The sequence below is a fragment of the Schistocerca americana genome, chromosome 2 (genome assembly GCF_021461395.2).
Source record: "Schistocerca americana isolate TAMUIC-IGC-003095 chromosome 2, iqSchAmer2.1, whole genome shotgun sequence".
In the NCBI taxonomy this organism is placed as follows: Eukaryota; Metazoa; Arthropoda; class Insecta; order Orthoptera; family Acrididae; genus Schistocerca; species Schistocerca americana.
The window spans coordinates 2878941-2901283 of record NC_060120.1 but is presented as its reverse complement, the minus strand read 5'-3'; the positions used below and the strand labels follow the sequence as shown (position 1 = coordinate 2901283).

General features: G+C 40.8%; 1 protein-coding gene across 2 annotated transcripts in view; it reads right to left on the bottom strand.

Moving 5' to 3' along the window:
- LOC124594969 (probable multidrug resistance-associated protein lethal(2)03659) overlaps positions 1 to 22343 on the bottom strand; it is a 294614-nt gene that overhangs the window by 43541 nt on the left and 228730 nt on the right. For both annotated transcript variants that reach the window (XM_047133490.1, XM_047133489.1), the window contains exons 18-19: positions 19103 to 19226; positions 6149 to 6319 (exon numbers count right to left, since the gene is read on the bottom strand). In XM_047133490.1, the coding sequence (XP_046989446.1) occupies positions 6149 to 6319; positions 19103 to 19226 (295 nt within the window). The remainder of the gene's footprint in view (positions 1 to 6148; positions 6320 to 19102; positions 19227 to 22343) is intronic.

Sequence of the window (22343 nt, the reverse complement as noted above, 5' to 3'; positions counted from 1 at the left end):
GGTGGATGATGTATTTCTAAAAGTCTGATGATGTATCACCACTCTCATACATTCTACACACCAACATTAACACTTGTTTTGTTGCCACTTCTCCCAATGAATTTCGAAATTCCCACTGAATGTTATCTATCCCTTCCACCTTATTTGATCTTAAGTTTTTCAGAGCTCAAAGAGGTCTTTAGTATACTCTTTCCACCTATCCGCTCTCTCTTCTGCATTTAGCAGAGGAATTACCATTGAACTCTTAATGCTACTGCCCTTTCTTTTAATATCCACTTCTTTGTGCATTCATTCTTCCTCACTAGTCTCTTAAATTTCAGCCTACTCTTCATCAGTACTAAATTGTGATCTGAGTCTATGTCTGATCCTGGCTATGCCTTACAATTCAATATCTGATTTTGGAATCTCTGGCTGACCATGATATAATCTAACGAATATTGGTGTATCACCCGGTCTTTTCCAAGTATACCTCCTCCTCTTGTGATTCTCAATCAGAGTATTCACCATTACTTCCTGAAATTTACTACAGAACTCAACTAGTCTTTCTCCTGTCTCATTCCTAGTGCCAAGTCCATATTCTCCCATAGCCCTTTCTTCCTCTCCTTCCATTACAACTGCATTCCAATCCTATGACTATTAGATTTTCATCTCCCTTTACGCACTGAATCAGCTGTTCAATATGCTCATATAATTTCTCTATCTGTTCATCTTCTGTCTGTGATATTGGCGTGTATACTTGTGCTGTTGTTGTGGGTGTTGGTTTGCTGTCTATTCTGGGGAGAACAACACTATCACTGAGCTGTTCACAGTAACTCACTCCTGCCCTACCTTCCTATTCACAACAAATCCTACTCCCATTATACCATTTCCTGCTGCTGTTGACACTGCCCAATACTCACCTGACCATCAACCCTTGTCTTCCCATTTCTCTTCACTGGCTCCCATTGCATCTAGATTGAGCCTTAGCATTTCCCTTTCCCAAATTTTCTAGCTTCCCTACCATATTCGAACTTCTGACATTCCATGCCCCCACTTGCAGAGTATTAACCTTTCATTGGTTGTTCAGTCTTTCATGGTCTTCACCCCTTGGCAGTCCCCTCCTGGAGATCCAAAAGGGGATTAGTCTTGAATATTTTGCCACTGAGGAGATTATCAAGATACTTTTTCATTTACAGGTCACATATCCTGTGGATATACTTTATGTCTCTTTAATGCTGTGGTGGTTTCCACTGCCTTCTGCATCTTCATGCTGTTGATCGTTGCTGATTATTCTGCATTTTAGGGGCCATTCCCTATGTCTGAGCCATATGACATGCATATTGAAGTATATTCTGTCTGCAGACCTCCAACTGAATCTGAAAAAGTGCCTTTTTGTAGCCTAAGAAATAAAAATCTTGGAATACCTAGTTAATTCCCATGGGGTCGGCCCTGATTCAGAAAAAATAATAGCAGTCACAGATTTTCTAACTCCTCAGCATGTTTGTGATGTGAGTAGTATTCACAGGATGTGCTGATACTACTGGAAATTCAAGAAGTATTCTGTACCAAGGCATGTCCTTTGCAAGACGTACACTGAGGTGACAAAAGCTATGTTATACCTCCAAATATTGTGTCGGATCTTCTTTCACCCAGCATTGTGCAGCAACTCGACAAGGCATGGACTCACCAAGTCATTGGAAGTCCTCTGCAGAAATATTGAATCTTGCTGCCTCTACGGCCACCCATAATTGTAACACTGTTGCTGGTGCAAGATTTTGTGTGTAAATTGACCTGTTGATTATTTTCCATAAATTTTCAATGGGATTCTTGTTGGATGATGTGGGTGCCCAATTCATTCAGACAAATTGTCCAGAACATTCTTTAAACCAGTCACAAACAACTGTGGCCTGGTGACATGGCACATTGTCATCCATGAAAATTTCATCATTATTTGGGACCATGAGGTCGCGAATAGCAGCAAACGGGCTCCAAGTATCAACCATTTCCAGTCAATGATTGGTTCAGTTCGACCACCGGACCCATATAAATACAGCCCACACCATTATACAGTCACCACCAGCTTGCTCAGTGCCTTGTTGACAACTTGGATCCAAGGCTTCGTGGGTTCTGCGCCACAGTCAAATCCTACCATCAGTTCTTACCAACTGAAATCGGGACTCATCTGACCAGGTCAAGGTTTTTCGGTTGTCTCTGCCATACACTTCATGGTGTTTTGCAGAGTATGGATGTAGGTGTAAATGTAGAGTCCAACTGATATGGTCACAAGCTCAGGATAGGCACTGCAGGTGATGATGTGCTTTTAGCAAAGGTGCTCACATAGATTGTCTGCTGCCATGGCCCAATAATGCCAAATGTAACTACACTGTCCTAACAGATACATCTGTTGTACATACCACAATGATTTCTGTGGTTATTTCACACAATGTTGCTTGTCTGTTAGCTCCAACTACCATCCCACATTCAAAGTCTGTTAATTACCACCTGTGCAGTCATAATGAAGTTGGAAACCTTTTCACATGAATGGGCTGAGTACAAATGACAGCTTTGCTAATGCTCTGCCCTTTTATACCTTGTGTACATGACACTACCAACATCTGTGTATGTGGACATCGCCATCCCATGACTTTTCTCACCTCTGTGTACTGCACTGGCAGTAGTGATTATAGAATACATGCCGTTCAAGTACAAATTCTGGAGGTGCTGAGAAGGTGATAGCTTATGATGCCAGAGTTGATTAGATTAGATTAGAGTAGTTTTCAAGTCTTACATTAGATTAGAGTAGTTTTCAAGTCTGATGTTAACTACTCTACAACCAGGAAAGCATACCATTCATTTGTTTGACCCATCAACAAGTTCCAGCCATATTTATTTGGCAAAACATTGAATGAAATGATAGACTACCATTCTCTAGACAGCTCACAAGCTGGATATCGATGCTTCAGGAGTATATTGTCACAATGGTATACAAAAATCACCATAAATGCAAGTATGCCAATTGTCTTTCATGGAATCCTTTAGTGGACCACAACAGGATGGACAAAATCTCAGTCATCACTGCATTAAATCACACTGCTGCTAAACAGAGGGAAGATCCAGTATTGATGACAACCACAGAAGACTTGAAAAAGAAGGGAATGACAAAAGGAGAATTTCAATTAATAAATGGAGCATTGAATAAGTGAAACTGTGATCTAATGGGGCAGAAATGGTTGCTCGTCATCATAGCTCATGTACGGTCAGTCATCTTGAAGTTTCTCTGTGATGCTCTACCATCTTGCTACCTGGGATTTGTGAAGGCTCTTGAGGAGGTTCTTGAAGTCAACAAACAGGTTAATAGTCTGATATGACTGCCTCACCCACTGTGCTGTGCTGAGTGTCAAATCTCTGAAAAAGGCTAGATACCTTGTAGAAAGTATCATTTTGAAATGCAAAGCACCTCTGTGATTATCTTTAATCATAAAAAAGATTTCTAGTTGAGACAATTATCAGAGGTAATTTCACACTGCAATGTCACCCCACAGGACGGCAACTGCATACTACCAACAGCCACTCTAATAAGACATTGTCAGATATGCTTTCAGTGTATGCTGAGGCTGAACACAGAGATTGAGGTACAATACTGCCCCTCATGACATTCAGACGTAACACTGCAAAGTGAGGCACTGCCAGCTTCACACCATTATTTTTGCTCTACAGTCACAAGACTGAAATACAAAAGATACACTGCACAAGTTTCAACTTAACAATACTCAGAATGACTATGTGAAACACCTAATCTTCTGGGCCAAAGAAGTACAGCTGGTGGCTCCCATACACACCCTGGACAACTAGGAGAAGGAGCAAGAGTGCCGTAACATCATGCACCAGCCACTGAGATACAGACCAGGAGCCTTGTATGGATTTTTACGCCTATGAAGAAAGTGTGACTATGAGCCATACCATAACTTTCATTGCTTGTCAGATGCCACATATTAAGCCAGGGATGATGACCCTTCATCAAGAAGACAAAAGTACAGAAATGTCATCCATATCCTCCATCAGAAACCCTGCTACAGTTCTGAGGCACAGATTGATGATGGGGGCTTCTTGTTCGAGGAAACTGAAGACCCACTCAACAAAAGCAAAGCTTGAACAGGATGCTCATCACAGTGAAGAGGATGTGACAACACAGCCAGAAGGCAAGGATCAGCCAGTGCTGCCATACAGAGAACCTTTGACAAGATATAGATCCAGGGTGGTGTAGTCGGCTCCAGTGAAAACCTGTGAAACAGCAGGCCACTGTTTCTCCACGGGAAGGAGCAGTCCTGCAGGCCATGCTGTATGCAGTGTGGTGTAATGATTAGTGTCGCCATCTGGCATGCTGTGGATTGCCAGTTCAAAACTGACCAACAGCAATTATTTGTTATTTATTTCTGGAAGGTTCTCAAATTTACTTATGTTTGTAATGTTTGCATATTCTGCAATATTCAGTGTTTGTATAAACAGCAGTAATCTCCATCCAGGTGTTCATTTCTGTTCTGTCTGTATACAGGTGTTAGTAATAAAAGTGCTTTCATGCTAATTATTATACTTTACTGGCAACCCCACTTTTGGATATGGACTTCAGCATGGTTACTGTGTGACGATACCAAGTCTACAGTAATATGAAATAGGACAGATTGCTACTTGCCCCATAGAGGACAAAGGCACATTATTTAAAACTACAATCAAAGTTAGACTAAGCTATACATAGAAAAATGCACATACACTTTCATACACACACCTGGGCCTTGGGGTTCAGAGATAACTGAGGCCATATGTGTGTGAATTGTGTGCGTGTTTTAATTTGTGTGTTTTCCTGTATCTCGAGAAGGATCTATCCGCCTGTCTGTTGCCCAATGCCTCTTCTATGTGTTGAGTGAATCTAATCATCTTAAAATTATTTTTATTTCATTCTGTATATTCAGTTGTTTGATATTAAGTCTGATGTATGGAAACTATGGTATTAAGCAAGACACAAACATGCACACACATACAAAAAACCTACAAAAATAAGTTATACAACTTCTTTTCAACTTAAATTTAAGATAATGTCGAGATTCTCAAAAATCATATCTATTGAAAACATTTATTTAAGCAGGTACCATGAAACTTGTTCCTGAATTTTGTAATTTCAAAATTGTTTGAACTAATATTCATGTAAAGCCAGTACAGAGTCATTGACTGGGAAGAAGGATTTTGGGTTTCCAGTAAACAGTGCCAGAGACTTCAAGCTTTTCATTTCTGATAGCAGATTATTGTATATAGGAATAACTTATTGAGCATAGGATTTTAAAGGCAGAGGTTCATTTTGTTTAAAATTTATGTATGGTGTTTCAGTATCTGCCTTGTACTTGATGCCAAACAATGTAATTACATTTGATAGCATCACTTGATTTTTAGTAAAATTTTTAATCACAACATATATTCAAAAATTACTGTTATGACTGCCAGAACAAATGGCGTTCATGAATGCAGATGATATCAGTTTTCAAGAAAGCTTAGTGAATGTTATATGCAATATACAGACCAAGAATGGACCCTTGTGAACGGCATGTGATGAAACAGCACACATAAAATATCAATCCAAAAACATCACTCTGACAGATATAATGCAAGCATTATGTTATGTTCAGTCTTGCATTCATCTGAGTTCACAGGCATAAGTCCTGTGCCGTCACTTATGGACTTTCACCTATGCTGTAGGCTAACGGGATCTCTGGTTGTCTTGTAAACATTATTTCTAAGATGTATTTGATATATCAAACCAGAGGTCATATCTTGATTCTGTTAATTACTGAAATTTGTTTTTCAGCTTATAGCTGCATGGTGCATACAACACTTGCTACTGTTTTTCAAGATGTATATACACTGAACTTGTGACTGCTTAATATTACGAGTGTGTCAGACTGCGTTCTTACATCACATCTCCCCACATCAGAATCTACAGGACAAGTCAAACAAATATTGAACATCCTTTGTTAAAGTTGGCTAATATTTTCTCAATAATAATGTAAGATACTTAAGAAAGTCGGAAATCAGAACCCAAAAATTAAATAAGAACACATACAAACAACATAATGCTATAGAAAAGGTAATTACAGAGCTGATCACTGGTTAATTTTATTACCTGGCTCTGATTCAAATGGACCCTCCATCTCAATGTTGTTGTACTGAAGAATTCTTTCTACTGCTGTCATCTGATTAACAACTTCTGTTGTCTGCCTAATTCCATACTGAAGCAGACCAGTGATCATTAATGACTGGGAGATGGCGAGACCAACAAAACCAGCTGGAATACCTGTAACAAGATCCCTTTGCTCAATACTGGGTTCATTTATAAACATTGTTCCCCATGAGGCATCATTTTTCAAAGTTTCAGAGAAAATTAACAGCAAAACATACCAGAACTTAAACTATAGAGACTATAAAACATTCTGGAGGTGAACTACAAACAAAACTTTAAGACCATGTGTGGCTTTCTAGCATAGCGCAGATGCATTGCAAATCACCTTTTGTCTTCAGTTTAACTTCTATAAATACTGAAAAACAGGAAAAAATATTTTTACACTTTTGGGTTATCACAACTTCATATGAAAAACTTACATCCTGGACTTGACTTATGTGATATTATTTCACATGAAAAATCGATATACTTTTGATCACTGTGAAATAGATTTTATCACTCAGGAAACATGGAGTTGGGGGCTTATTTGCAGATTGTATTACATTTTTATTGTTTCTTTGGTTATCAAAGACAGGAAACAAAAGTTGGTTCTAAATGGCTGCAACAAAGGATCTTCTAGTCTAGTGGATTCTGAATGGGGCAAAATTCAGCATGGAGTTCCCCAGGGATCTCTCCTGGGACCCCTGTCCATTAGTAAAAATTGTGAATTCACAATGTTTGCTGATGATACAAGCATTGTAGTAGATGGTAAGTCTATTGCTGTTTTGGAGACTGATGTTAATGATATACTCACAAAAGTTACAGCTTGGTTTTCAATTAATTCTCTTTCAGTTAATATTAAAAAAACTAATTTTATACAGTTCCACATAAAAAAATAAAACTCTAGAAAATATAGTAATTGCTATCTGGGGGTTCACATTGACAGTAGGGCTCAACTGGGAACAGCATGTGCCCCTTACTCTAAAAAGGCTGTCATCAGCAACTTTTGCTTTAAGAATCATTACTCATTTTGGGGACATCAACATTTTAAAATCAGCTTACTTTGGATACTTTCACTCATTAATGAGTTATGGAATAATCTTCTGGGGTAATTCACCAGCCTCAAAAAAAAAAAAAAAAAGAAAAAAAAAAAAAAAAAAAAAAAAAAAAAAAAAAAATCTTAACTGCTCAGAAGAGAGCAGTCAGAATCACGTGTGGGGTTCCTCCATGACCCTCATGCAGAAAACTTTTCACACGGTTAGGTATACTGACCACAACATGTCAGTACATATACTCTCTGATGAATGAAGTTAATAAAGACTGTGCTCAGTATGAAACAAATTGTTCATACCATAACTACAATACTAGAGGTAAAGATGATCTGTATGTCAAGCTAAAAAATTTATCACTTGTACAGAAAGGAGTAAAGTATGCTGCTATAAGGACTTTTAAGGCATTGCCTAATTATATTCAATGTACAAGACCAAATGAAATGCTGTTCAAAGGTACATCAAAAAAATACCTGCTTGGCCATCCAGTGTACTCCTATGTTATAATTGCTCTACTAGTTAAATGACAGCTTGTAAATGAGAAAAAGTGATACTTGTTAATATCTATATCATTGTATTATATTACTAATCTGTAGCATTAATTGTGTACAATTGTATTGATACGTTCCACATCCAGGCGAATCACTCGCATGTACGGATCCATGGAATATGCACACCAAATAAAAAAATAAAAAAAAAAACAACAAACAAAGATAAGATTGGTTTGATACAGTCCTCCATTTCTGCTGCTTTTCAATTAGCCTTTAGATGTAATTATAACTGGTACATTCTACATTATCAACAATCATATCTTATGGCTAGGGAGGGAAGGGCAAATGAGTGGGATAATGAGCAAATGGGGACCATTGAGAAGCTCTATCAGTAGTCACATAGCTTTTACGTGCAGTGGCATAACTATGTCATTAGCAATGACAAAACTGAGCAAGAGATGGCCAGGATGGGATTAGTGGAGGTTTATGCCTGGGAGATTGCAGGATCTGGGGATGTGTTAGTGGTAGGAAAAATTCCACTTTCGTAACTGGGGAAAAGGAAAGTGCTAGAGGACTGGATTCAAATGTCATTATTATTAAGGAAGCTGTTGAATAGTACTGTGGTGACAAAACTGTTCAGCAAAGAAGCAGTCAAGCTTGTGTTACCCACAATTTGGCAGTGGCTATTCATGTAGATGGGTAGGTGGTAAACTATCGTTTCTACACAGAATACTGCACAATAGTTGCAGCACAGCTGGTAAATGACGTGCTTGCTTTCAGAAAGGGTCCTACCCATGACAGGGGCAGGAAATGTCTGAAACAGAATTGCAATGAGAGGTGGTAAGTGGCGAATGCGACAGCTCTCGCACACAAGTTGTGCATACTGGGAAGGCCCATGGGATGTGACATTAGGAGCAGGCATGGCAAAGGAACAGACCACAGTATTGCACAGGTTGGCAAAATACACAAGTTTGTGGAATGAATGCTTGACTTTCGGTGTGATGTGTTTCATTCAGTACATGGTGGACTGCTGTTGAAGACCCTGCAAAGCATGTGAATGAGTAATTGGATAATGTGACAGTACTGATCAGTGGCAGCTTACTAGTGGCACAGAGTTAACTGAGGATAAAGTAAGAAATGGAGTTGGAAATGTATTGTGGATTAGGGGGGGGGGGGGGGCGGGGGCAGTGTTGTCTATGCACTGAGAGCCTTGACAGGGTTGTCACCATATTACACGACATGATCTAAGACTGACTCATTTCTAATGACTCGTTTCTGATTTTTGAAAATGTTCTCTTTGTGAGAGGAGTTTCCTTAAAAGATGACTCCATAACTCATTAGTGAATGGAAGTAGGCTATCATGCGTACTGCAAATTAGCTAAGGCATTTAATTAAGTCTAGAGTGTGAGTTTTCCAATTTGTGAAGGACATTCATAAGTTTTAATCACCACCTTAAAAAGTAAAGTTAATTAAGCTTTTGTTTGTTCATTTGTTTGCATGTAGACATCTGCAGTCCTACTACACAGGGAAAGCCCAAGTATGCTTCAGCTGTGTCGGGCCAGACCAGACAAGTGATGAAGTCATTGTACTGGACTGGCACAGCTGCAACATTTTCACTGCTGCCACAAACAAATTACTGCACAACACTCCAGTTTATTAATGGGCTGTACCATATTGCTTGGTTCCTATAGTGGCATACAACAGTACTGTAATGTGGGGACTGTGTACCAGAGCTGGAGACATGTACCTATACACAAACAAAACAGTTATGTAATTATATTTTTTTGAAATTCCAACTAAAACTTTATGATAACTTCTTGTAGCTAATGTTCCCTTGTACTACAAATGAAGCATCTACACGTGCCTAGACTCATAGGAGGAACCGTTTTATGTAAAATGGGTGCCAACTGTCAAAACATGTAGGTAGGTAGGTAGTTATGTGGTACGACAAGGAAAGATTTTGCTAAGATATCATCAAAGATGTGAGGTCAACAGACAGAAAGGTAGCTTATTAATCGGAAGAAATGGTATCTGAGAGTAGGTACTGAAGTTTTAGAGGGAAAGCCAATTGGTGTCTGTGCCAGGGATCTATATAATTAAGCAGACACCAGTGAACCTGTACCAAACAAGTTGGTTAATCGGTAGAGGAGATAGAGAGGATTACTCTCTGTCATTCATAAACTAGTTGACATAGTGAGTTCTGTGGCTGAACCCACGTTAGTTCTGAAGCTATATTTGTCGATTCAACATTCAAAGAAAATAAATGAGAAAAAGACCCAGAATATGCACTTCAGTCTATGAAAGACTGTAAAAATAGAAAAACAAAATGCAAAATTTTAGGTGTACTTGACAAAAAACTAAAGTGGAACTCTCATGTTGGACACATAGTGGTTAGGCTCTCAAGAGTTATGTATCTGATCAAGAGACTGATGTGCTCTCTGACATTTGAATATGTAAGGACTGTGTAGTTTGCCTTTTTTCTATGTGTTTTAAGGTATGGGTTAATACTCTGAAGAAACAGGAAAATATAAGTGAAATTCTTGTGATCTAGAAGAAATCAATCAGAGTAATGGGAAAGGTAGGTAATAGGACACATTGTAAACTGCTGTTCATTAAATATAGAATCTTAACAGTTATTAGCCTATACATTCTTGATAGTGTTAACTATATACTTGCTGAACTACCAACTAGGAGTAAGGAATCAAAGGAATGACTACACACAAGAATCTGTACTTCCCTGCTCTTGCCACAAAACACTTAGCAAAAACAAAAAATAGTCATACGTACATACAACAAACTGTCTAAACATGCTTCAAGCATGCAAAACAAAGTATTTAAGGAAAAGTTAAAAAACTTCTTGTTAATTAACTCATTCTACTCATTAGAAGAATTTTTAGAAATGCCCAATATCAGCTGAAATATGTAAAAATCTATTTTACAAAATTAATAGGTTAAGTGAACTGACAAAGTTTATTGCATGTAATAATGCTGAATGACTAATACAGAATCTGAATCTGAACTGAGTAGGAATGTGGCTGGCCACATGTGTTAAAAGGAGATTGTAGATTTTGTGAAGAAAAAAAAAAAAGAAAAAAAAGTGTACTGGGAATGAGAGTGTTGCTTAACAGCAAGATCACAGGGATGGGAAGTGTGTATAAGAATATAATATCCACAATGAAAGCAAGGGGTATGTTCTTTTAAGACTGTTACAACAGTCTATAAGGGAGTGTTCATTAGGAGTACCTGTGGCGACAGTCGACCGCCAGTAACTTCATCAGCGAAGTGCAGAGTAAATGGACTTTGGAGACTGGAGCTTCTTTGGAGTTCCGTCTATGACTTGACTGAGTGATACACGTGTCATGAATTTCTGCATTGTTTTTCTTGTGCTTTCTGTAATTATACGAACATTCATAAAAATGTCTTATCGTAATAAGTTGGAGTTTTCTGTGCGTGGTCCGTTGCTATAGCCAAAAAACCCACATATCCATGGAATTGAATTTGTGTAGCTATGAGAGTAAGTGAAAGGAGATACATGGGGAAGTTTTAGGTGTGCGTATGAAGAAGAAACCTGATTTTCGGTGGATTCACTGTTTGGAGGAAAGTCTGGAAGTCACACTGGGCTTCTGGCACTGAATCGTATGTATGAAGTTCACTGCAGGAGGTGTCAGAGGGCTGACAGAGACTCAGGGCCACATAGTTGCTGAACTCATGATTACTTTGGTGGTCAACGGAAAGAATTATTAGGTCAGGATCAGTTTTTATGTGCTGTATCACTGTTCATTGCCCAGTTGTGATTCTGGAATCAGTGGGAAGACATCTGAGACAGGAAACTTCAGAGTTCCCACAAAGTTGTCAGTGGGTGGGTTGGGGTTGGGTTGTTTTCAGAAGGAGACCAGACAGCGAGGTCATCGGTCTCATCGGATTAGGGAAGGATGGGGAAGGAAATCGGCCATGCCCTTTCAAAGGAAGCATGCCGGCATTTGCCTGAAGCGATTTAGGGAAATCACGGAAAACCTAAATCAGGATGGGCGGACGCAGGATTGAACCGTCGTCCTCCCGAATGCGAGTCCAGTGTCTAACCACTGTGCAACCCCGCTCGGTCAGTGGGTGGGAAAGTGAGGGAGGGAATGATCACCATTGAAGAGAAGATGGCACATTATAAGATCTACATCTACTCTGCGAGGGTGGTTTGGAAAGTTCTCGGAATGAAATAGAAAAAAAGTACTTACATCACTGAAACGTTTTTTATTTTTCAATGTAGTCTCCTTGTAGATTAATGCACTTGGTCCAGCGATGTTCCAGTGCCTTGATACCATCACAAAAATGAGTTTCCTCCAGGCCTGCATAATAGCTGTCAACTCCGGCTATCAGTTCTTTGTTTGAAGTGAATCTTCGTCCATCAAGAAAAATTTCCAGTTTTGGGAAGGCCTTCTTTCACATATCTTTTATTGCAATTTGTCCAGGAGGTTAGTGTAATATTCTCCAGTAATAGTTTGCCCAGTGGAGAAATAATCTATAAACAACATCCCCTTTGTATCGCAGAACACTGATGCTGTGACCTTTCCCGCCGAAGGAATTGTCTTCGCTTTCTTTGGTGGTGGAGAATCAGCATTTTTTCACTGCTTTGACTGTTGTTTTGTCTCTGGGGTATAGTGGTGCACCCAAGTTTCATCTGTTCATTTCTCCTAAAATGGGCCAGACATTGTTCCGATAGGGCCCTTCTTATACATTTTTGATGCAGCGTCAAGAGTTGTGGCACCCGTCTTGCACATATTTTTTTCATTTCTAATTCTTCGGGTTAAAATGTGATACACCCTTTCAGATGACATCTGGCAAGCATGATAAATTTCACACACTTTCAGTCAGCAATCCTCCATGACCATTTTGTGCACTTTTGCAATGATTTCTGGAGTAGTGATACATCTTGGCCAACCACTGTGCGGATCATCATCTAAGCTCTCCCAACGAAATTTAAATTCATTTGTCCACTTGGATACAGCTGAATTTGAAGGAGCAGAGTCCCTAGTGTACTCTGGAAATTGGCATGAATGTCCTTTGCTTTCATACCTTTCTTTACGAATCTTGTGGTGATCCTGAGAACTTTTCAAACCACATTCATACATACATACTTACTTCACAAGCTACCATACACTACAGTTCTCTCCTTTTCTGCTCCGTCCCCCCTCCCCATTCCCTATCTAACCTCCCAACTCCACCTAGCTGCACTACCCTCTCTCCACCTCATCCCCGCAATCTTGTCCACCGCACTACAGAACTGTTTGTGATCGTGTTTCCAAGTTAGCTGCTATATTGGTGAACAGTGACCAAGAGACCCATGGAAATGGAAACACCGCAGCGCATCACAACGAGACTGCCACACCAGAAGAACAAAGTGAGTGACTGTTACTAAACATTTTCATGCAAACATCAGTCCAGCTTCCAAAGTGAGACCGCCTCTTACTAAGTTTTCTCTTCTTCCACAGGATGACCACAGCATTTACGAAAAGACTATCAGTATGACGTTATTGTAAAGTTGTTTTTGTAATGCCATTTAGCATGAAGATGAGGTTTAACCCTCGAAACACGTCACTAAATAAATTAGTAATACAATAGTTGACAAAGTTTGTGACTGGTAGCGGTAATTTAAAAACAACCTTTACATATTAACTTAAATATTTTTATTGAATATAACAGAGGGAAACATTCCACGTGGGAAAAACATATCTAAAAACAAATATGGTGTGACTTACCAAACGAAAGCGCTGGCATGTCGATAGACACTCAAACAAACACAAACACACACACCTTAGGGGGAAAAAAGGACAGGCGAGTGTATACCTGTCTTTTTTTCCCCCTAAGGTAAGTCTTTCCGCTCCTGGGATTGGAATGACTCCTTGCCCTCTCCCTTAAAACCCACATCCTTTCGTCTTTCCCTCTCCTTCCCTCTTTCCTCATGAAGCAACCGTGGGTTGCGAAAGCTTGAATTTTGTGTGTGTGTTTGTGTTTGTTTGAGTGTCTATCAACATGCCAGCACTTTCGTTTGGTAAGTCGCATCATCTTTGTTTTTACATATATAAATATCTTTATTAATATAACAATATGAAAAGGATAGTTGCTACTCACTATACAGAGGAGATGCTGAATTGCAGACAGGCACAACAAAAAGACTGTCAGAAGGTGAGCTTTCACCCAACAAGGCCTTCATCAAAAATAGGCAACATACACACACTCATGAAAATGCAACTCACACATATGTGGCCATAGTCTTTGGCAGCCCAAGCCAGACTGTGAGCAGCAACGAGTGGTGGGCGAGGCAACAAGGTGATGAATGTAAGGGAGAGGCCGGGTTGGGGACAAGGTGGAGAGAGGGTAGTGCAGTTAGGTGGAGTTGGGAGGTTAGATGGAGGGTGGGGAAGTGGGGGGGGGGGGGGGGGGGGGAGCAGAAAAGGAGAGAAGTGAAAAAACTGACCCTGTGTTGATGGCGTAGAGGGCTGTGTTGTGTCTGAATGGGAACATGGAAGGGGATAGGTGAGTAATGACAGTGACTAATGAAAGTTGAGGCCAGGAGGGTTACAGGAACATAGGATATATTACAGGGAGAGTTCCCACCTGTGCAGTTCGGAAAAGCTGGTGTTAGTGGGAAAGATCCAGATAGCACAGGCTGTGAAGCAGTCACTGAAATGAAGGAGGTCATGTTGGGTGGTGCGCTCAGCAACAGGGTGGTCCAGCTGCTTCTTGGCCACAGTTTGTTGGTTGCCAGTCATGTGGACAGACAGGTTGCTGGTTGTCATGTCCACATAGAATGCAGCACAGTGGTTGCAGCATAGCTTGTAGGCTGTATAACTGGTTTCACAAGTAGCCCTGCCTTTGATGGGATAGGTGATGTTTTTCGCTGGGCAGGAGCAGGTGGTGGTGGGACGATGTATTACGGGACATCTCTTGCAGCTTGGTCTATTGCTGGAATATGCGCCATGAGGCAAGGGGTTGGGAACAGGGGTTGTATAGGGATGGATGAGAATATTGTATAGGTTCAGTGGGTGGCAGTATACCACTGTGGGAGGTGTTGAGAGGAGAGTGAGTACGGCATTTCTCATTTCAAGGCACAATGGGTGGTAGTGAAAACCCTGGTGGAGTATGTAACTCAGTTGCTCCAGTCCTGGGTGGTACTGAGCCACGAGGTGAATGCTCCTCTGTGGCCAGATGGTGAGGCTTTGGAGGTGGTGGGTGACTCGAAAGATAACTCAGGGAAAGGGACTTGTTTGTATGGAATGGGTGACAGCTGTTGAAGTGGACGTGTTAATGATGGTTGGTAGGTTTGATATGGACAGAGATACTGATGTAGCCATCTTTGAGGTGGAGGTTAATATCAAGGAAGGTGTCTTGTTGGGTTGAGTTGAACCAGGTGAGGTGAATGGGAAAAAGGTGCTGAGGTTCTTTAGGAATATGGAATGGGTGTCCTCACCCTCAATCCAGATTACGAAGATGTCATCAATGGATCTGAATCAGGTAAGGGCTTTGGGATTCTGTGTATTTAGGAAGGATTCCTCTATATGACCTGTGAATAGGTTGGCATAGGATTGTCCCATGCAGATGCCCATACATGTACCCCTGATTTGTATGTAGGTAATGCCCTCAAAGAAGAAGTAATTGTTTGAATTTATTAATATAAAATACTAAATTGTTATGAGTATATTAGGAAACTTCTGGTAGAATGTAAATCATCTGGCATAAAGGAGACCACTCACTGAATAGCAGAAGCATTGAGTCTTTGACACAGACATACTCAAAAGAGGAAGAAGAATTGCTAGCTTTTGAAATCAGTCCTTTATTGAGCTGGAGTGCAAACACACACACACACACACACAAACACAATGCTTCGGCCATTCAAATTAATTAATTATTATGAGTATTAGAAAGCATCTAATCAAAAATTATTTTATCAATATAATAGAAGGAAACATTCCACGTGGGAAAAATTATATATAAAAACAAAGATGAGGTGACTTACCGAACGAAAGCGCTGGCAGGTCGATAGACACACAAACATACACACAAAATTCAAGCTTTCGCAACAAACTGTTGCCTCATCAGGAAAGAGGGAAGGAGAGGGGAAGACGAAAGGAAGTGGGTTTTAAGGGAGAGGGTAAGGAGTCATTCCAATCCCGGGAGCGGAAAGACTTACCTTAGGGGGAAAAAAGGACAGGTATACACTCGCACACACGCACATATCCATCCACACATACAGACACAAGCAGACATATTTAAGGACGTTCTTTTTTCCCTTCGAGGAAGATGCGGAAGCACCAAGAATACCGTCCACATTTACAAGTGTCTTGTAGACAAGCAATCGTCGGCGACGACGATAACAACGTCTACGAACCATTGGTACAAGTCAAAGACAAACTCCCATGTGGCATAATATAGGAACCCTCACCAGAGATAATAATCTCTGATATAGGTATAGTACGGTAGGCCAAAATTTCACGGGTTTCAAAGGATTCCAAACCAGGCCTCCCTGCACTGTTACAGGCAACGAAAGCAACAGTTATCCACCCATTACCCAAACTCGAAGAAGATGAAGTTTTCATTAGAGAAAAATTAAACCTCGCACCACAAAACAATGTAGGTCCGTTTAAAAGAACAAATTGAGCAGTTTTACCTACTCCGCGTACTTCGTTCTTTTTTCCCTTCGAGGAAGATGCGGAAGCACCAAGAATACCGTCCACATTTACGTTGTTATCGTCGTCGCCGACGATTGCTTGTCTATAAGACACTTGTAAATGTGGACGGTACTCTTGGTGCTTCCGCATCTTCCTCGAAGGGAAAAAAGAACGAAGAAGATGTGCAACAGGTATAGTACGGTAGGCCAAAATTTCACGGGTTTCAAAGGATTCCAAACCAGGCCTCCCTGCACTGTTACAGGCAACGAAAGCAACAGTTATCCACCCATTACCCAAACTCGAAGAAGATGAAGTTTTCATTAGAGAAAAATTAAACCTCGCACCACAAAACAATGTAGGTCCGTTTAAAAGAACAAATTGAGCAGTTTTACCTACTCCGCGTACTTCGTTCTTTTTTCCCTTCGAGGAAGATGCGGAAGCACCAAGAATACCGTCCACATTTACAAGTGTCTTGTAGACAAGCAATCGTCGGCGACGACATGTGGACGGTATTCTTGGTGCTTCCGCATCTTCCTCGAAGGGAAAAAAGAACGAAGTACGCGGAGTAGGTAAAACTGCTCAATTTGTTCTTTTAAACGGACCTACATTGTTTTGTGGTGCGAGGTTTAATTTTTCTCTAATGAAAACTTCATCTTCTTCGAGTTTGGGTAATGGGTGGATAACTGTTGCTTTCGTTGCCTGTAACAGTGCAGGGAGGCCTGGTTTGGAATCCTTTGAAACCCGTGAAATTTTGGCCTACCGTACTATACCTATATCAGAGATTATTATCTCTGGTGAGGGTTCCTATATTATGCCACATTGTAAATGTGGACGGTATTCTTGGTGCTTCCGCATCTTCCTCGAAGGGAAAAAAGAACGAAGTACGCGGAGTAGGTAAAACTGCTCAATTTGTTCTTTTAAACGGACCTACATTGTTTTGTGGTGCGAGGTTTAATTTTTCTCTAATGAAAACTTCATCTTCTTCGAGTTTGGGTAATGGGTGGATAACTGTTGCTTTCGTTGCCTGTAACAGTGCAGGGAGGCCTGGTTTGGAATCCTTTGAAACCCGTGAAATTTTGGCCTACCGTACTATACCTATATCAGAGATAAAGAGAGAGTACACTGATATAGGTATAGTACGGTAGGCCAAAATTTCACGGGTTTCAAAGGATTCCAAACCAGGCCTCCCTGCACTGTTACAGGCAACGAAAGCAACAGTTATCCACCCATTACCCAAACTCGAAGAAGATAAAGTTTTCATTAGAGAAAAATTAAACCTCGCACCACAAAACAATGTAGGTCCGTTTAAAAGAACAAATTGAGCAGTTTTACCTACTCCGCGTACTTCGTTCTTTTTTCCCTTCGAGGAAGATGCGGAAGCACCAAGAATACCGTCCACATTTACAAGTGTCTTGTAGACAAGCAATCGTCGGCGATTGCTTGTCTACAAGACACTTGTAAATGTGGACGGTATTCTTGGTGCTTCCGCATCTTCCTCGAAGGGAAAAAAGAACGAAGTACGCGGAGTAGGTAAAACTGCTCAATTTGTTCTTTTAAACGGACCTACATTGTTTTGTGGTGCGAGGTTTAATTTTTCTCTAATGAAAACTTCATCTTCTTCGAGTTTGGGTAATGGGTGGATAACTGTTGCTTTCGTTGCCTGTAACAGTGCAGGGAGGCCTGGTTTGGAATCCTTTGAAACCCGTGAAATTTTGGCCTACCGTACTATACCTATATCAGAGATTATTATCTCTGGTGAGGGTTCCTATATTATGCCACATGGGAGTTTGTCTTTGACTTGTCGTAGACGTCTTAAGATAACACATTCGTTGTTATCGTCGTCGCCGACGATTGCTTGTCTACAAGACACTTGTAAATGTGGACGGTATTCTTGGTGCTTCCGCATCTTCCTCGAAGGGAAAAAAGAACGAAGTACGCGGAGTAGGTAAAACTGCTCAATTTGTTCTTTTAAACGGACCTACATTGTTTTGTGGTGCGAGGTTTAATTTTTCTCTAATGAAAACTTCATCTTCTTCGAGTTTGGGTAATGGGTGGATAACTGTTGCTTTCGTTGCCTGTAACAGTGCAGGGAGGCCTGGTTTGGAATCCTTTGAAACCCGTGAAATTTTGGCCTACCGTACTATACCTATATCAGAGATTATTATCTCTGGTGAGGGTTCCTATATTATGCCACATGGGCATTTAAGGTCCTTAAATATGTCTGCTTGTGTCTGTATGTGTGGATGGATATGTGCGTGTGTGCGAGTGTATACCTGTCCTTTTTTCCCCCTAAGGTAAGTCTTTCCGCTCCCGGGATTGGAATGACTCCTTACCCTCTCCCTTAAAACCCACTTCCTTTCGTCTTCCCCTCTCCTTCCCTCTTTCCTGATGAGGCAACAGTTTGTTGCGAAAGCTTGAATTTTGTGTGTATGTTTGTGTTTGTTTGTGTGTCTATCGACCTGCCAGCGCTTTCGTTCGGTAAGTCACCTCATCTTTGTTTTTATATACAAAAATTATTTTAGTAATTTACACTGGTGAACAGCATAGCATTGACTATTTTAAAGCTATTTATATTAAAGACATTTGATGATTACAAGTAAACATAAAGTATAAATATGTGAAATTGTGCTTAGGATTTGTGCAATAAATGAATGGACAAAAGTTTCTTATTTTAATGAAATAATGAGACAATGAAATGAAACAAGCTGCAAAACCTACCTGTCTCAATAGTCAAAAACACCACAATGACAAAGGATGCAAATGATGTGCTAATGAGGTCAAGGCATATACCAAATGCTGTGTTACATGCAATACTCGTGTGCCAAGCCGACGAATGTCGATCCTGAAAAACAGGAGAACATTAAAACTGGTATTTTTTTAGTTTCAATATTTAATATTTTGACAGAAATTTTGTAATTAATCAGTTATATAAAATTTGTACATAAACATGTGAAGAAAGATAACGTGCATTATATGTACGCATCCTCTGAAGTGCAACAGGTATTTATTTCTGATTACTTCATCAATGAGAACATATTAAACCAATCACTTCCAAATACACTGTTTTGGTAACCATTATTCAGGTTATGAATGACCTCCAAGAAATCAAAGGAATGCATCGAGCAAGTTGATTGATTACTGTACTATTTAAATTGAGCTATTGTGATCCAAACAATAAAGAAATTGAATAAACATATGTGCTATTTGATGATTCAGGGGCATATTGTTCAGTTATTATAGATATTCTAAACTGATATACTTCATCTGTGGAGAAGAAATAAGAATATACAGAGGGAAAGAATGGGGAGGAGAGAAAAGACAGCTCCCTCAAATAAACAGACCACCATCTGAAGATTTCCATTTTTAAAAGAAGTTTCATTATAAAAATAAGTTTAGTACTGCAAGTTCCATACATGTCTATGGTTGCTTCCTAAATGACCACTAATGACAACTAGCTTCACTATTATAATCATGTCATTAGTATTGTATGTCCTCTATTGGTGAGCCAAGAGCAAAAAAACTGAATAATCTCTGCTGAAGACCCTTGAAGCGGCAACGTGTTGTATCTCCGCTTACAGTCCCTCACGTGCAGTGAACCGGCTTTATCGCCGCGCCCACACACTATGCTCAAGGGAGAGGCTTTGTGGCAATAAACGACTAAAGCGGTTTCTGGACAGGACACATTTATTTTTCCTACCGTTACAATAAATGACAAATAACATTCGTCGCAAATGTCCGCCCCTACGGCTCGGTCACCGATCCCGGAGGGTACACACTCCAATGATGAGCCACGGCGGGACCGCGTGGACCGAGCGAGCCAAAAGGCCGCGTCACAGAATTATCTGCTCCTGGTGCGACCGGAGGCGCCGTAATGTCCGCGAAGGAGCGAAAGACACTTTAACGGCGACTGCGCTTACGACCGCGTGTACGCATTTACGGCGGAGTCACGTTGACTCGACGCACGTGGTCCGTGGCGGGAGAACTGAGAGACGTGTGTCGCGTCGCGTCGACTAGCTCGCACTGTCCGCCTGCTTTGTCCCCGTTCGGTCCGGTGTGCAACGCACCGTTGCCGAAATTCTGCGTAACGGTACAGCTGCCCCTGCTTGTGTCGGCAGTGCCGTAGTTCAGCCCTTTGTGCGTCGGACGGTGCTGCCGCCACACCCTTGTGTGATTAGTACACAAGTAACTTACATGTCTCATTCAAAATTAGTTTTCAGTGTTAGTTTTAAGCATACAAGTAAGAATATTACAAATAAATTTTTGTTACGAGAATAAATCTGGAAGCTATTAGTGCATCTAACCTTCACAGAACTAAGAAACGTGTCATCATTACCAATATATTTAGGTGTCAATAATTCATTGTGCCCTCAGAGTCTTCGAGGCGGCATTTCTGAATACAATCTTCTTGGTTTTCAAGCCAATAAAATTCTTGAGCTCTTGATGGCTATCTCTGCCACTGTTATCAGGGATAAAAACCACTGACTGCTAGGGCCGGCACGATTTTCTGCTTATATGGGCACGAGCACAGCCTCTGGTGCCAGTCAGACAGGGCTGAAATAACACGTGTGCAGAAGGTGCGTCGGGCAGCTCATAGTAGCTCCAGCATGGCGTGGGACCAAGTGTTATCAGGAGGCATGAGAAGCTGGTGCCACACTTGAAACTGCCTCTCCCGCCTCCTACAAGCATCGAGCATCTGTCTTTGCTTCCTTTCAATGTCCAAAACTTGACCTCATGCCCTAATGGGTGTGTACCACTGGCTGTGTTAACATGGTTGCTCTTTATTCTAATCTCAGCCACCTCCTTTATAATGGAATCCTAATATGTTGCTGCATTAGCCAAGACTCTCATGTTTTCAGACGGTTTTGGTTGTCCTTTTTCCATGCAATGCTCAGCTATGGCTGACTTGTCAAGCTCCCTTTGTTTAATATGTTGCTTTTGCTCGGTACGACATTCTACTAGTGTGCGAACTGTATGACCTATATAAATGCTGTCACATTCTCAAGGGCACCATACACACTGGGCAAACAAAGAGCTACATCATCTTTAATAGGGTGCAGCATATCTTGTATTTTGAGAGTAGGCCAAAGCAGTGATCTCAGTACGTGCCTCTGCAGCACACACCCTAACCTGCAGCTTGTTGCCTCACAGTATGGATGGAAAGCAGCCAGCTTGACCTCTTCTGCCAATTCACAAAGTGTGCTCCTACGTTGCCGTCTGAAAACCTTTGCACTGTCTCTCTTCCTATAACCATTCTCTCTGAACATGTGCCTAATGTATGTTGATGACTCCTTGCTGATATGGCCTCACAGTGAAAATGAATGGCAACAGTTCATCATCACATTAACACTGTCTATCCCAACATTAAATTTACCATCAAGATGGAGGTGGATGGCAAGCTACTGTTCTTGAATGTTTTAGTTGAGTGTAAGGCAGGAGGCCTGCTTAGTGATTCAGTGTACAGGAAACCAATGCAAACTGATCAGTACTTGAATGCTGATGGTTGTCCTGAACATGTTAATACATAGAGCAAAAGTTATTCCTAATGACGGTCAACTACAATCTGAATTGCAGCACTTGAGAGATGCGTTCAGAGGGAATGGTTATTGAAAGAGAAATGTTGCCAATGCTTTCAAGTGCCACTGAAGATGGATGACTTGTGGACTGGCAGAAGAGGCCAAGCCAGCTACTTTCCTGTCAGACTGTGGGGGAATGAGCAGCATGTTAGGATGCATGCAGCAGAGACATGGAGTGAGAACAGTGTTCTGTCTCATCCCAAGACACAAGATATGCTGCGCCCTGTTAGAGATGAAATAGCTCTTTGTGTGCTCAATGTGTATGGTGTCCCTTATCCCTTACAAATGCAGAAGCATCTATATAGGTCAGACAATTTGCACAGTTGCAGAGCATTATACTAAGCATAGGCGACATATTAAACAAAGGCAGCTTGACAAGTCAACCA